At 37.1% G+C, this 12,020-nt stretch overlaps 1 protein-coding gene across 10 annotated transcripts in view; it reads left to right on the forward strand.

Annotated features, from left to right (window-relative positions):
- LRRC9 (leucine rich repeat containing 9) overlaps window positions 1-12,020 on the forward strand; it is a 122,357-nt gene that overhangs the window by 86,546 nt on the left and 23,791 nt on the right. For all 10 annotated transcript variants that reach the window (XM_023627830.2, XM_023627826.2, XM_070249824.1 and 7 more), the window contains 3 exons: window positions 5,900-6,030; window positions 8,049-8,157; window positions 8,865-9,004. In XM_023627830.2, coding sequence (XP_023483598.2) covers window positions 5,900-6,030; window positions 8,049-8,157; window positions 8,865-9,004 — 380 coding nt within the window. The remainder of the gene's footprint in view (window positions 1-5,899; window positions 6,031-8,048; window positions 8,158-8,864; window positions 9,005-12,020) is intronic.

The following is a 12,020-nucleotide window of genomic DNA, read 5'->3' on the forward strand; positions in this document are numbered from 1 at the left end:
AAGGGGAAGTGACTTTAAAAATGAAGAGCCAAAAGATATGAGAAATACTGGGGAGAATTGACAGATCTTGGCAACCAATTGGATTTGAAGGACAAGGAAAGGGAAGAGTAGAAGATGTCTACAGGGTTTGAGTCTATGCCAATAGGAGATATCATAACAGATATGAATATAGGAAGACAAGTTGTTTTCAGGAATAAGATTAGTGTTGGACACACTGAGTTTTATGTAACAGTGGATCTTCTGACTGGAGATTTCAAGCAAGCAGTTGAAAACACAAGAATAAATTTAGATATGGGAATTTAATTTACATTTGTTTAGATTTGGAAGTAATTTGAAGAAAGTTGATAGTTAAAACCAAAAGCATATGTAAGACTGTTTAAGGAAAGAGAATAGAGAAGTAAAGAAATCTAAGTGAGGCTTTAATACTTCCATTTAGGAAATGTAAAGAGGAAGATAAGCTGCAAAAAGTAGGTGCAGAGGGACAAAGAAGAGCAGTATAATCCTAGAGTGTTTGAGATGCAAACAGACATGGACCTTAGAAATTACGTGGTCCAAATCTTTTATTTTATGGATGAGCACAGAGAACTCCAGAGAATTTGTATGACTTATTCCAAGTGGCATGACTCTTTAATGGTAAAGCATGGACAGCTGAGCCTCACTCTCTGTCCAAGGCTCTATGGACATAAAATCACACTCCCTTCTTTGGAGTGGTTGTGGGAACCAAGGGGCGACATGACTATGAAGAGCCAAAGAGCAGTCTGGGTAGTTGTGTTTTCATTTAAACCCTCCTTCTACATACTTCTATTTTTAAAACATTATTTTTACAGAAAAAGTACAGAAAAAGATTGCCAACCCCTGATTTAGAAGGACACTAATCAAATGCTATTTTTATGATTATGAAAAATAGAAAAGCAGTGGTATTCCTAAGGCTGAATTAGTATGTTTTTTAAACTTAGTTTGAGATTGTCTCATTCAGGGTCAACTAGAAAGACATAACTAGTAGGAGATAGATGTGTGTATGTGTGTGAGTGTATGTATATGTATATGTATATGTATATAGATATGTACATTAAGATATGTACATTATGAGGGCCGGCCCCATGGCCAAGTGGCTAAGTTCACATGCTCTGCTTCAGTGACCCAGGGTTTTGCTGGTTGAGATCCTGGGCGTGGACATGGTGCCGCTCATCAAGCCATGCTGAGGTGATGTCCCACATAGCAGAGCCAGAAGGACCTACAACTAGAATATACAACTATGTGCTGGGGGGCTTTGAGGAGGAGAAGAAGAAGAAGGAAAAAAAAAAAAAAAAGATTGGCAACAGATGTTAGCTCAGGCGCCAATCTTAAAAAAGAGAGAGAGAGAGATTACAAGGAATACTGAACAATTGTGGGGGCTGCCTGAGCAAGTCTGAAATCTACTGGGCAGGCCATTAGGAAGGAAAGATTACGGGCAGGCTGGAGCTCACAGTCATGAACCAAAGCCATTGTCCGTAGGTGAATTTCTTCTGTCTTTCAGGAAAGTCTCAGCTCTGCTTTTAAGGTCTTTCAGTTGCTTCAATCAGGCCTACCCAGTTTATCTAAGATGATCTTTATATTGAAAATCAGTGAATTAGGAGCTTTAGTTTTACCTGCAAAATTCCTTCACAGCAACACCTCGATTAATGTTTGATAGAATAACTGGCCACCGTAGCTTCATTTCCTTTGCAGCTCTGTTGTTTGGTGCATAAACATTTAGGCTTTTTATGTCTCTTAGTAGATCGAACCTTTCATTTGTATGTAATGTCCCTCTCTGACCCTGGTAATTTCCCTTGCATTGATGTCCATTTTTTCCAGATATTAATATAGCCACTTCTCCTTTTTTTTGATTAATGTTTGTGTGATATATCTTTTGCCATGCTTTCATTTTCAGCCAGCATATATTATTACATTTGAAATGAGTTTCTTGTTGACAGCATATAATTGGGTCATGTTCTTTTCTCCACTGTCAGTTTCTGTCTTTTAAACAGTGAGTGTAGACCATTTCCATTTAAGCAATTACTGACATGTTAGTGACTGTCTGCTATTTTATTTTTTGTTTTCTGTTTGTTTCCTCCGTTTATCTTTCTTTTTTTTTTCAGAAAGAGGAAGCTTCCTGTGAGCTACTTGAACATTTTATAGAGTTCTATTTTGATTTATATGTAGTGTTTTTTAGTATATCTCTTTATATAGATTTTTTCTAGTGGTTGCTCTAGGTGTTACATTACATATACATAACTTACTATACTCTACTAGTGTTGACATTTTTACCAGTTTGAGTGAAGTATTAGAAATCTTACTTTCTTTTAAGTCTATTTCTCCTCTCCTATTTATAATTGTCTTAAATATTTCCTCTCTATATATTGAGAACCACATCAGACAATATTATAATTTTTTACTTCAACTGATCAAATATAATTTAGAAAACTTAAGAGGAAAAGGAAAGTCTGTTGTATTCATATCTTTCCAATGTTCTTTCTTCTTTCCTGGTATTCCAAGATTCTTCCTTTTTGTTTCCATTTCAAGAACTTTCTTTACCCATTCTTTTAGGATAGGTCTGCTGTTGACAAATTTGCTTAGTTTTCCTTCATCTGAGAATGTCTTAATTTCCTCTCCATTTCTGAATGATATTTTCTCTGGATATAGGGTTCTGGGTTGACAATTCTTTTCCATGGTTTCTCATCAGAAACATTCTCTAAATGAGAACCGCAAGATCTCTGGTTTCCATGGTTTCTGGTGAGAAATCTGCTGTAATTCAAATTGTTTTTCTCTTATATGTAAGATTTCATTTCTCTCTCACTGCTTTCAAGATTTTTTGTGTCTTTAGTTTTCAGAAACTTGATTATGATTATGATTATGTGTATTTGACATGGATTTTGGGGGAGTTTTCTTCTTTGGGGGTTTGCTAAGCTTTTTGATTCTATAGATTTATGTCTTTTGCCAAGAATGGAAATTTTCAGCCATTGTTTCTTCCAATACTTTTTCAGGCCCACTCTATTTCTCCCCTCATTCTAAGAATCTAATGATACTAATGCTAAATCTTTTGTTATGGTCCCACATGTCTAGGATATGGTCTATCTTGGTAAGGTGAGGCTCATTTTTTTAAAAGTCTGTTTTCTGTCTTTTGTTCAGATTGGATCATTTCTGTTGTTCAGTATTCAAGTTCATTGATTCTTTTGTCTGTTCTCTCTGTTTTGCTGTTGAGCCCTCCATTTTATTTGTTTGGTTACATTATTTTTCACTTCTCAGATTTCCATTTGGTTCTTCTTTATTTCTTCTATTTTTTGGCTGACACTTTTATTTCTTTGCTGAGAGTTTCTGCTTTTCATTTTTTTCAAGCGTGTTCATAATTGCTCATTGAAGCATTTTTGTGATGGGTATTTTAAAATCCTTGTCAGATAATTATAACATCGGTGTCATTTCAGTGTTGTGTTTGTTGATTGTTTTTTCACATTCAAGTTGAGTTTTCCTGATTCTTGGTATGCTAGATATTTTTATTCTGGACATTTTGGGTATTATGTCCTAGACTGTGGATCTTATTTAAGTCTTCTGTTTTAGCAAGCCTCCCTTGACACTGCCCCAGTAAGGAGATGGGACTGTCAAATGGGAGGTAGTTGTCCAAGTTCCCCGACTTGGCCTCTGTTGACAACCTGGAGGTGTGTGCTTCATTAACTGCTAGGCTAGGATAGGAGCTCATGCTCCCCATACGTCTCCACTGACTCATCCTGACTGAGAAGGGCAGAAGTGCCTCATTAATGCTCCACAGACACATTGTGGCTCCCCCTGTGGTATCTAGTAACACTTCTGTGTAGGAGTGCATTAGTGCTGGGAGAGGATGAAGGTCCGGGCTCCCCACTCAGCATGCGGACAGTGGAGGGGTGCTTTATTAAAGCTGGGCAAGGGTGGAAGTCTGTACTTCCATTCCTCTTTTACTGGTGGAGATGGGGCCACAATTTATTCCGTGGTGTTTGACTGAAGTAGAGCCATTATTGTCTAAAGGTTTTCTCTCTTGCTAGACTTCCCCTTTTCTAGTCTTTTGACTAAAAAGAGCAGGCTTTTCTGTGGACTTTTTTTTCTCTTGTTGGCATTTCTGTTTCTGGCTTCTCTGCCCCAGTCCAGCATATCTGTGACAAAAAGAAAACCCAGGCCTAGAGGAAAAACCCCCCTGCTGTACGTTTCCTTTACTCTCACACTACTACCACACTCACACTTCTATCCCCAACATCAAGCAATTCTCCGACACCAGTTGGGTGTCCTAGAAGTCAACTGGATTTTAACACTATCTACCTGGAGCTAGCATCAGATCCCCAGACTAAAGGCTCAGTCCCACAATACTGTCCCTGCCCCCACTTCAGACTCCCATCAGTAAGACCAGATTATCACCTGTTCTTCTGACTAAACAGCTATGAAGAGGAGGTTCCCTTGACTTCCTGCTTGAGTTTGATTAATTTGCTAGAGCAGCTCACAGAATTCAGGAATACATTTACTTTCTAGATTGCTGGTTTATTTTAAAAGGATATAACTCAGGAATAGCCAGATGGAAGAGATGCATAGGGCAAGGCATGGGAAGGAGCACAGAGCTTCCATGCTCTCTCTGAGCACACCACTCTCCCATCACCTCCACGTGTTCATCAACCCAGAAGCTCTGAACCCACTTCTTTTGGGTTTATGGAGGCTTCACTACATAGGCATGATTGATTAAATCATTGGCCATTGGTGACCACTTCAACCTCCAGCCCTTCTCCACTCCCTGGAGGTCAGGGGATGGGACCAAAAGTTTCCATCCTCTAATCTTGGTTGGTTCCCCTGGCAACCAGCCCCATCCTCTGGGACTTTCCAAAAGTCACCTCATTAACATAAACTCAGGTGTGGGTGAAAGGTGCTTTTTATGGCTCTGGAGCTATTTCAGGAACCAATGACAAAAGACTAAATATTATTACAAAAGATGTCCCTATGGCTCTTATATAGGAAATTACCAGGGTTTTAGGAGCTATGTGCCAGGAACAGTGAACGAAGACCAAATATCTATTTCTTATTAGAAATCACAATATCATAGTCTGTTCTAGTTCTTTTATAGCACTCTGAGCATTTGCATTTACCACTGGGTAAGCAAAACCCAGTCCAGAGTCAGTATCTATCCCTGTCAAGATCCATTTGTAGCTCCCCAGGGCTACCAGCATCACTCTGACTTGCCAGCTATGTTCAGGGCATTCCCACCAGGGAAATCTGCCACATAGCCATCTGCAATCTCTGGCTCTTTTGCTGGCAGACAGAACAGTTTTTATTGTCATTTTGTGTCTCAGAGGGTACAAGAGGAATGTGTCTAGATTCAGTCTATCTCTGCATTGCTGTAGACCCCAATGCCCACCTATTTCATAGACCTCAGGTGGCCACCGTGAGTGAGCATATAAGGATATGTGCTTGTCGATTTCAATCACCTTCCAAACCCAGAAGGGAGTTCTGATGGGCATCGACGTGTCCTACTTTAATATACCCCTCAGATTTCCAGAGGACCATGCCCCATATGGGCATCCCTTTAATAGGCCACATTTCCATTGCCCTCCTGCCTGATCATATGGCCAGGCCAGCAACAGTGGATGAAGCCTAAATATATTTTTCTTACTATAAATCACAATAACACAGCAGGGAACTCACACAATGTCATTCCTCAGGTCTCAAGGTCCTTAGCTGGTCTGTCTTCCTCTCTGCACCTTTCAGTCACCTTATGTTTATTATATATATATACTGTGCACTGGATTTAGCTGTACTTAGTAGGAGGAATAGGGAGAAATTAGTTCACCCATTTTGACCTGAAACCAAAGAATTAATGTCATTTAGTCATCTGTAAGAGAGGACATCACTTTATAAATGTCGTCATATATAGGAATCACCAGAGACTGAGTGTGCAAAAGATTTGTTTGGTGGCAGACTTACTTCTGACATGATTGCAGAACGACAAGGACATTCAAACTTCACCCAAATGCAAGAACTAAATTGGACTTCATCATCCATCAGGTACAATCATTTTATTATATGCTATTTGACATTGTATTAAATACATAATTATCGTTTTTCTAAGGTTTATAATTTATACGTCTTATCAAAATATAACCAATAATTTAAAAAATCATCGACCCTACTTCAAAATCTCATGATAACTTTACCACCCTTTGAAATGCATTAATAATTGTTATTGTCACCACTATGATTAAAAATGTCATCAATCTCTTTCTAAGACCTTATAGTTCTCTTTTCCTTTATAATCAAGCTTTTAAAATTAGAGCATATGACGTTTGCTCCTCACATCATATCACTCTAATTCATTGCAGTCTGGCCTCTGACACGACCATTGCTCTGGTGCTGTTCTCATGGATGTCATCACGGTCCTCCTGGCTAAGACGTCCTTTTGTCCCCTCTCTTTTTCTTATTCTTCACTCTTCACAGGCAGACATCTTCAGTCATAGTTTTGATTTATGAGGACAACCCCCAAATTTAGCCCAAACGTAGGCCCCTCACTTGAATATTCAGTTGCTCTCTAGATGGCATCTAGGAGACAACATCCACCTGTTGTTGCTCAAGCCAAAAATCTAGGAGTCATTCCTCTCCTTCCTTTGTCCTCCCGTTTTAATTAATCATCACATTCTACAAAGTCTATGTCTTAAATATGTCTCACAATTCCCTTCTTCTTTCCATAGTCACCGCCATTGGCCTCGATCAGGAAATGAGCTATTTTAGAAACTCTCTTGATCTTTTTGATTTTTGTCTTCCCTACAAATCTATCTATTATCCATACTGCCTTCTAAGATGCAAGTTTTATCAGATCACTTCCCTTCTGAACATTGTTCAGTGGCTTTCCATTGTCTACAGAATAAAATTTTAAATCCCTTTGTATGGCATAGAAGACCCTTTAATTAACTGTCTGTTTTTATCTCTTGTAATCCTTGCCTTTACTGCCCTATAACTCTTTATGCTCCAGAAATTTTAAAATATTCTAGTTCCTTAATCTCAATCACAAAGTGCTGTGTCATCTTTCTGCCTTTGCTTTTGCCTCTTCCGCTGTCTGGAACTCTTTCTTTCTAATTTTCCTGACAAATGCCTATAAATTCTCCAAGTCTCATTTTAAGATCTTTATCACCTGTAAAGTCATTCCTGACTCCCCCAAATAGGTTTTTCTTTCTCTAAAATGCCATTACACCTAACTCTATTATAGCACTTTTCCTCTTTTATTTTAGTTTCTCTGGATCCCATTTCTTGAAAGCAGAGACACTATCATTTCATATTTGTTGTAGCCCTTCCAAAGATATTGTCACACTTAAGAATTATTCATGAAAATACGTTGAATGAATGAATGGCTTATTAATTGATAAAAGTATGTTATAATTGTAACTTCAAGGTTTAGGATTTGTTTTAAGAAATGGTTAGGGTAATGTGACTTAGCTTTATGCTCTTCTCTATCATGGCTCAAAGGAAGATGGAACAGTTGTAAAACTATGGACTAGGAATCAAGCATTCTGTTCATTTACCAAAAACATCCTTACAAGGTGGAACACCATAAAAGTTTCTGGGAGATCCCACAGAAAACTTTTTTCAAAGACTTTACCTGCTTTCTCATTTTCTTTCCCATCCCTAACTCCTTCCTGGCATTTCCGAAATAACCTATTTCACATATATTCTCTGCAGCTTACAACCTGAAAATCTTGAGTTACCATATCAACTTCACTATTATTTCATGAATTTATAAAGAAATTGGAGATGTTTATTTTAAAATTTTCTTTTATGATAGTCCTATGTTTATGTAGAAATGGAGGTTTTTTAAAAAGCAATCAAACTCTATGTTATTTTCTTACATATTTTCCCAACAAAAATGTGTATTTATTGGATCTTTTGACCCATACATTTTACATCGGCAATTCTTTTTCATAGCATTTGTCAGATGAGGTTTTTTTTTTAATGTCTTCGGGGTTGTACATGATTGATTCACTTATATAATTTCCTATTAAAATTATAACTGTATTTACTTTGTCTAAATTCAGAACTGTGGATTTGATTCCAGTTGACCAATTTAGAAATGTGTCTAGTGTGAATCTACAGAACAATAATCTTACTTCATTCAGTGGATTAATCTATCTGCCTAATGTGAAGGTGAGTAACTCACAAATTTTCTTTTTTTCTTTCAAGATTTTTGGTGCAAGTTATAATTTGCTTTACTTTGGATCAAAATGTATTTTCATGTTGTTAAGAAGAGAAATTATTCCCAAAGTTTTTTCTTCACCAAACACGAAAAAGGATTACCTCCCAAAGTTGGTTGATCTCAGTTTTATGCAATTGTCTTCTAAGCAGTAAATCTTACTCTGCAGTGGGAGACACGATGGAATGCTGCCTCCACCAGGAGGGGTGTGGAACGAAGTTGGAGGACACTGGTTTTCAAAGCAGCCTCACCGCCTCCTGTGCCATGGTTTTGGCTGAGCCATCTACTAAGGCCTTTTAAGCATAGTAAAATAGTGATCTCCCAACTAGAGAGTTATTTCATTTACATCAGGCTTCGAGACTCAGGAGTGCAGACTGAGAAAGCTGAGCAGCTTTCTAGGATCTCCATTATTTTGTCTGAAATGTTGTCATTTCCCAGCATGTCAGATAATAAAAAACACATTCAAAGCCAAATCCAGACAGTTTGGGATATAAAAATTTATGTCATTTAACACTGATATATTATTAAATTATGTCATATAGTCCAAACTTTATCCATACCATTTTAATAGTCTTTAGGATGTTGATAATCTCAGATCAAAGATAGATATACAGCAGCGTTCATCTTTTAATGTCTGATTAATAAGCTCTTCTTTCTGTAGGTCTTATGCCTCAACTATAATCATATTGAATCCATCATGCCCAGACTGAAGCCGCAGACGCACCTGACCAGCAGACAGCTGCTCCACCAGAAGGTGTCTTCAAGCGGCTACGGACAGCAAGGAGCTGCAAAAATAAACAGGTGCTAGTCTTTCTTCTACAGTTATCAATAATTTTGTTTAGGACTTTAAAAAGCAGTTAATCACATTAGTGATAGCAGTAACATACATTTAGTTTATTTTAATACTTATTTAATAACTACATGCCAAAAATAAACTTCACAAGTAAGAAGATACTCAAAATTCTCCTTTGTCAATGCTTTTTCTCTGCTTCCTTCATTTCATACTCATATTGTAAAAAACAGAAAAAAGAAAAAACCTTGTACATTTAATGACCTTGGTTGTTTTTTTTTTTATTTTCTTAAAGATTGGCACCTGAGCTAACATCCGTTGCCAAACTTCTTCTTTTTTTTTTTTTTCTTCTCCCCAAAGCCCCCTAGTACATAGTTGTATATTCTAGTTGTAGGTCCTTCTGGTTGTGCTATGTGGGATGCCACCTCAGCATGGCCTGATGAGCGGTGCCATGTCCGCGCCCAGGATCGGAACCGGTGAAACACTGGACCGCCGAAGTGGAGCAGGCGAACTTAACCACTCGGCCATGGGGCGGCCCGCTTGGTTTTGTTTTTTTTTTTTAATTGAGATACAATTCACACACAATAACACTCACCTTCTGTGTTCAGTTCAGTGATTACTTTAGTATATTCACAAAGTTGTGCAACCATTACCACCATCTAATTCCAGAGCCTTTTCATCACTCCACAAAAGAATCTCTCACCTGGTAGCAAGGACTTGGGTTTGTTTTGACCTTCATTTTGTTTTTGTTTCTAAGTCCTTATCTGGTCACTTCATGCCCCAGCATCAACTGAAAAGATACTTTGTGAAGAAGATGAGGACATACCTCCCACTTTCCTACACATTTTTGGCAGAGCCTAAAGATATTTATTTTTGGATATTTGGGATATATATAACTCTCTCCAAGTCAGAATACTTTCCTTCCAGTTTTCCCAATGAAGAGCATTCCTTGTGTTTTTATCACCTTCATTGAAGTATAATTTAATAAAATAAAACTCACCAATTTAAGTGTACAATTTAATGAATTTTGACAAATGTGTTCAGTCATATAACCATTACCACAGTCAAGGTACAAACTGTTCCCATCCCCCAAACTTTCCATATATCTCTTTGCAGTCCCCTACCCCAACACTGTGGCCCTTTGCAACAACCACTGATCTGCTTTCTATCACCATAATTTTGCTTTTTTTTAGAATTTCATAGGACTAGAATCATTGTAGTAGGTAGTCTTTTGTGTCTGGCTTCTTTCATTTAGCATAATTCTTTTGAGATTCATCTACATTATTGCAAGTGTCAGTAATTCATTTCATTTTATTGCTGAGTAGTATTCCATTATATAGATTATATGACAAGTTATTTATCCATTTATCATTGATGAACATTGGGGTTGTTTCCACTTTGATTATTTTGATGAAAGCTGCTATGAACATTTCATTTATACACATCCTTTACATTGAGGACCATTCGTATCTTTTTAACAGCCTTATTGAAGTACGGTTTACCTAGCATATCGACTAATTTTAAGTGTATAATTTTTGCTAAATGTATAGAGTTGTGCTTCTATTACCACAACATAGTTTTAGAACATTTGCATCATACATTGAAAAGATCCCTCATATCAATTCGCAGTCAATTCCCTTTCCCACCTCTAGCTCCAGGAAACCACTAATCCACATTCTACGGAGCTGTGTTTTTCAGACATTTCATATAATATGTGGTCTTTTGCATCTGATTTCTTAAGCTCAGCATAATGTTTTTGAGGTTCACCCACAGTACAGCATGTGTTAGTAGTTCATTCTTTTTTATTGCTGAATATGTTGGGTATTCCATTGTATGGATGTGCCACATTATGTTTATCCATTCACCAGTTGATGGACATTTGGGTTCTTTCCGCTTTGGGGCTAGTGTGAGTAATGCTGCTGTAAACATTTGTGCAGAAGTATTTGTGTGCAGTTATGTTTTCATTTCTCTTGGGTCGATATCTAAGAGTGAAACTGATGGGTCATATGGTAATTTGATGTTTAACTTGTTAAACAACTGCCAAACTGTTTTCAAAGTGATTGCACCATTTTACATTACCAAGAACAGTTTATGAGGGTTCTCATTTCTCCCCATCCTCACCAACACTTGCTATTGTCTGTCTTTTTGATTACAGCCATTCTAGTGGATTTGAAGTAGTATCTCGTTATGGTTTTAATTTGCGTTTCCTTCATAACTAATGTTACTGAGCAACTTTTCATATACTTATTAGCCATTATTATATCTCCTTTGGTGAACTGTCTGTTTATATGTTTGCTTATTTTTTAATTAAGTTGTTTGGCTTTTTATTATTGAGTTCTTTAAATATTCTGGATATAAGCCCTTTATCAAGTAAATGATTTACAAATATTTTTTCTCAATCTGTGGCTTGTCTTTTTATTTTCTTAAATTGTACCTTTAAAGGAATTTTAATTTTGGTAAAGTCCAATTTATCAATTTTTCTCTTACAGATTGTGATTTTGGTGTTGTACCTAAGAATTATTTGCCTAACCTGAGGTCACAAAGATTTTTCTCATATGTTTTCTTCAAAAAGTTTTGTGTTTTTTCTCTTACATTTAGATCTGTGATCCATTTTGAGATAATTTCTGTGTATGTTGCGAGGTAAAATATGAAATCTAATTCGTCCTTTTGCGTGATGATTGATCTGTCCATTCCATTGATCCTATTCCTATTCCATTGATCTATGTGTCTGTCCTTTTGACAGTACCAGAGCTGTCTGATTACTGCAGTTTTATAATAAATTTTGAAATCAGGGATGGTAAGCCCTCCAGCTTTGTTCTTTTTAAAGATTGTTTTGGATATTCTGGGTTCTTTGCATTTCCTTATTAACTTTAGGATAGATGGTTATTTTCTGGGGGAAAAGGAAAAAGCCTGCTGGGCATTTGATAGAGATTGCATTGAATCTATTGATCAGTTTGGGGAGGAATGCCATTTTAGTAATAGTGAGTCTTCTAATCCATGAACATGGAATATCTCTCCACTTATTTA

Source organism: Equus caballus, chromosome 24 (assembly GCF_041296265.1).
Source record: "Equus caballus isolate H_3958 breed thoroughbred chromosome 24, TB-T2T, whole genome shotgun sequence".
NCBI lineage: Eukaryota > Metazoa > Chordata > Mammalia > Perissodactyla > Equidae > Equus > Equus caballus.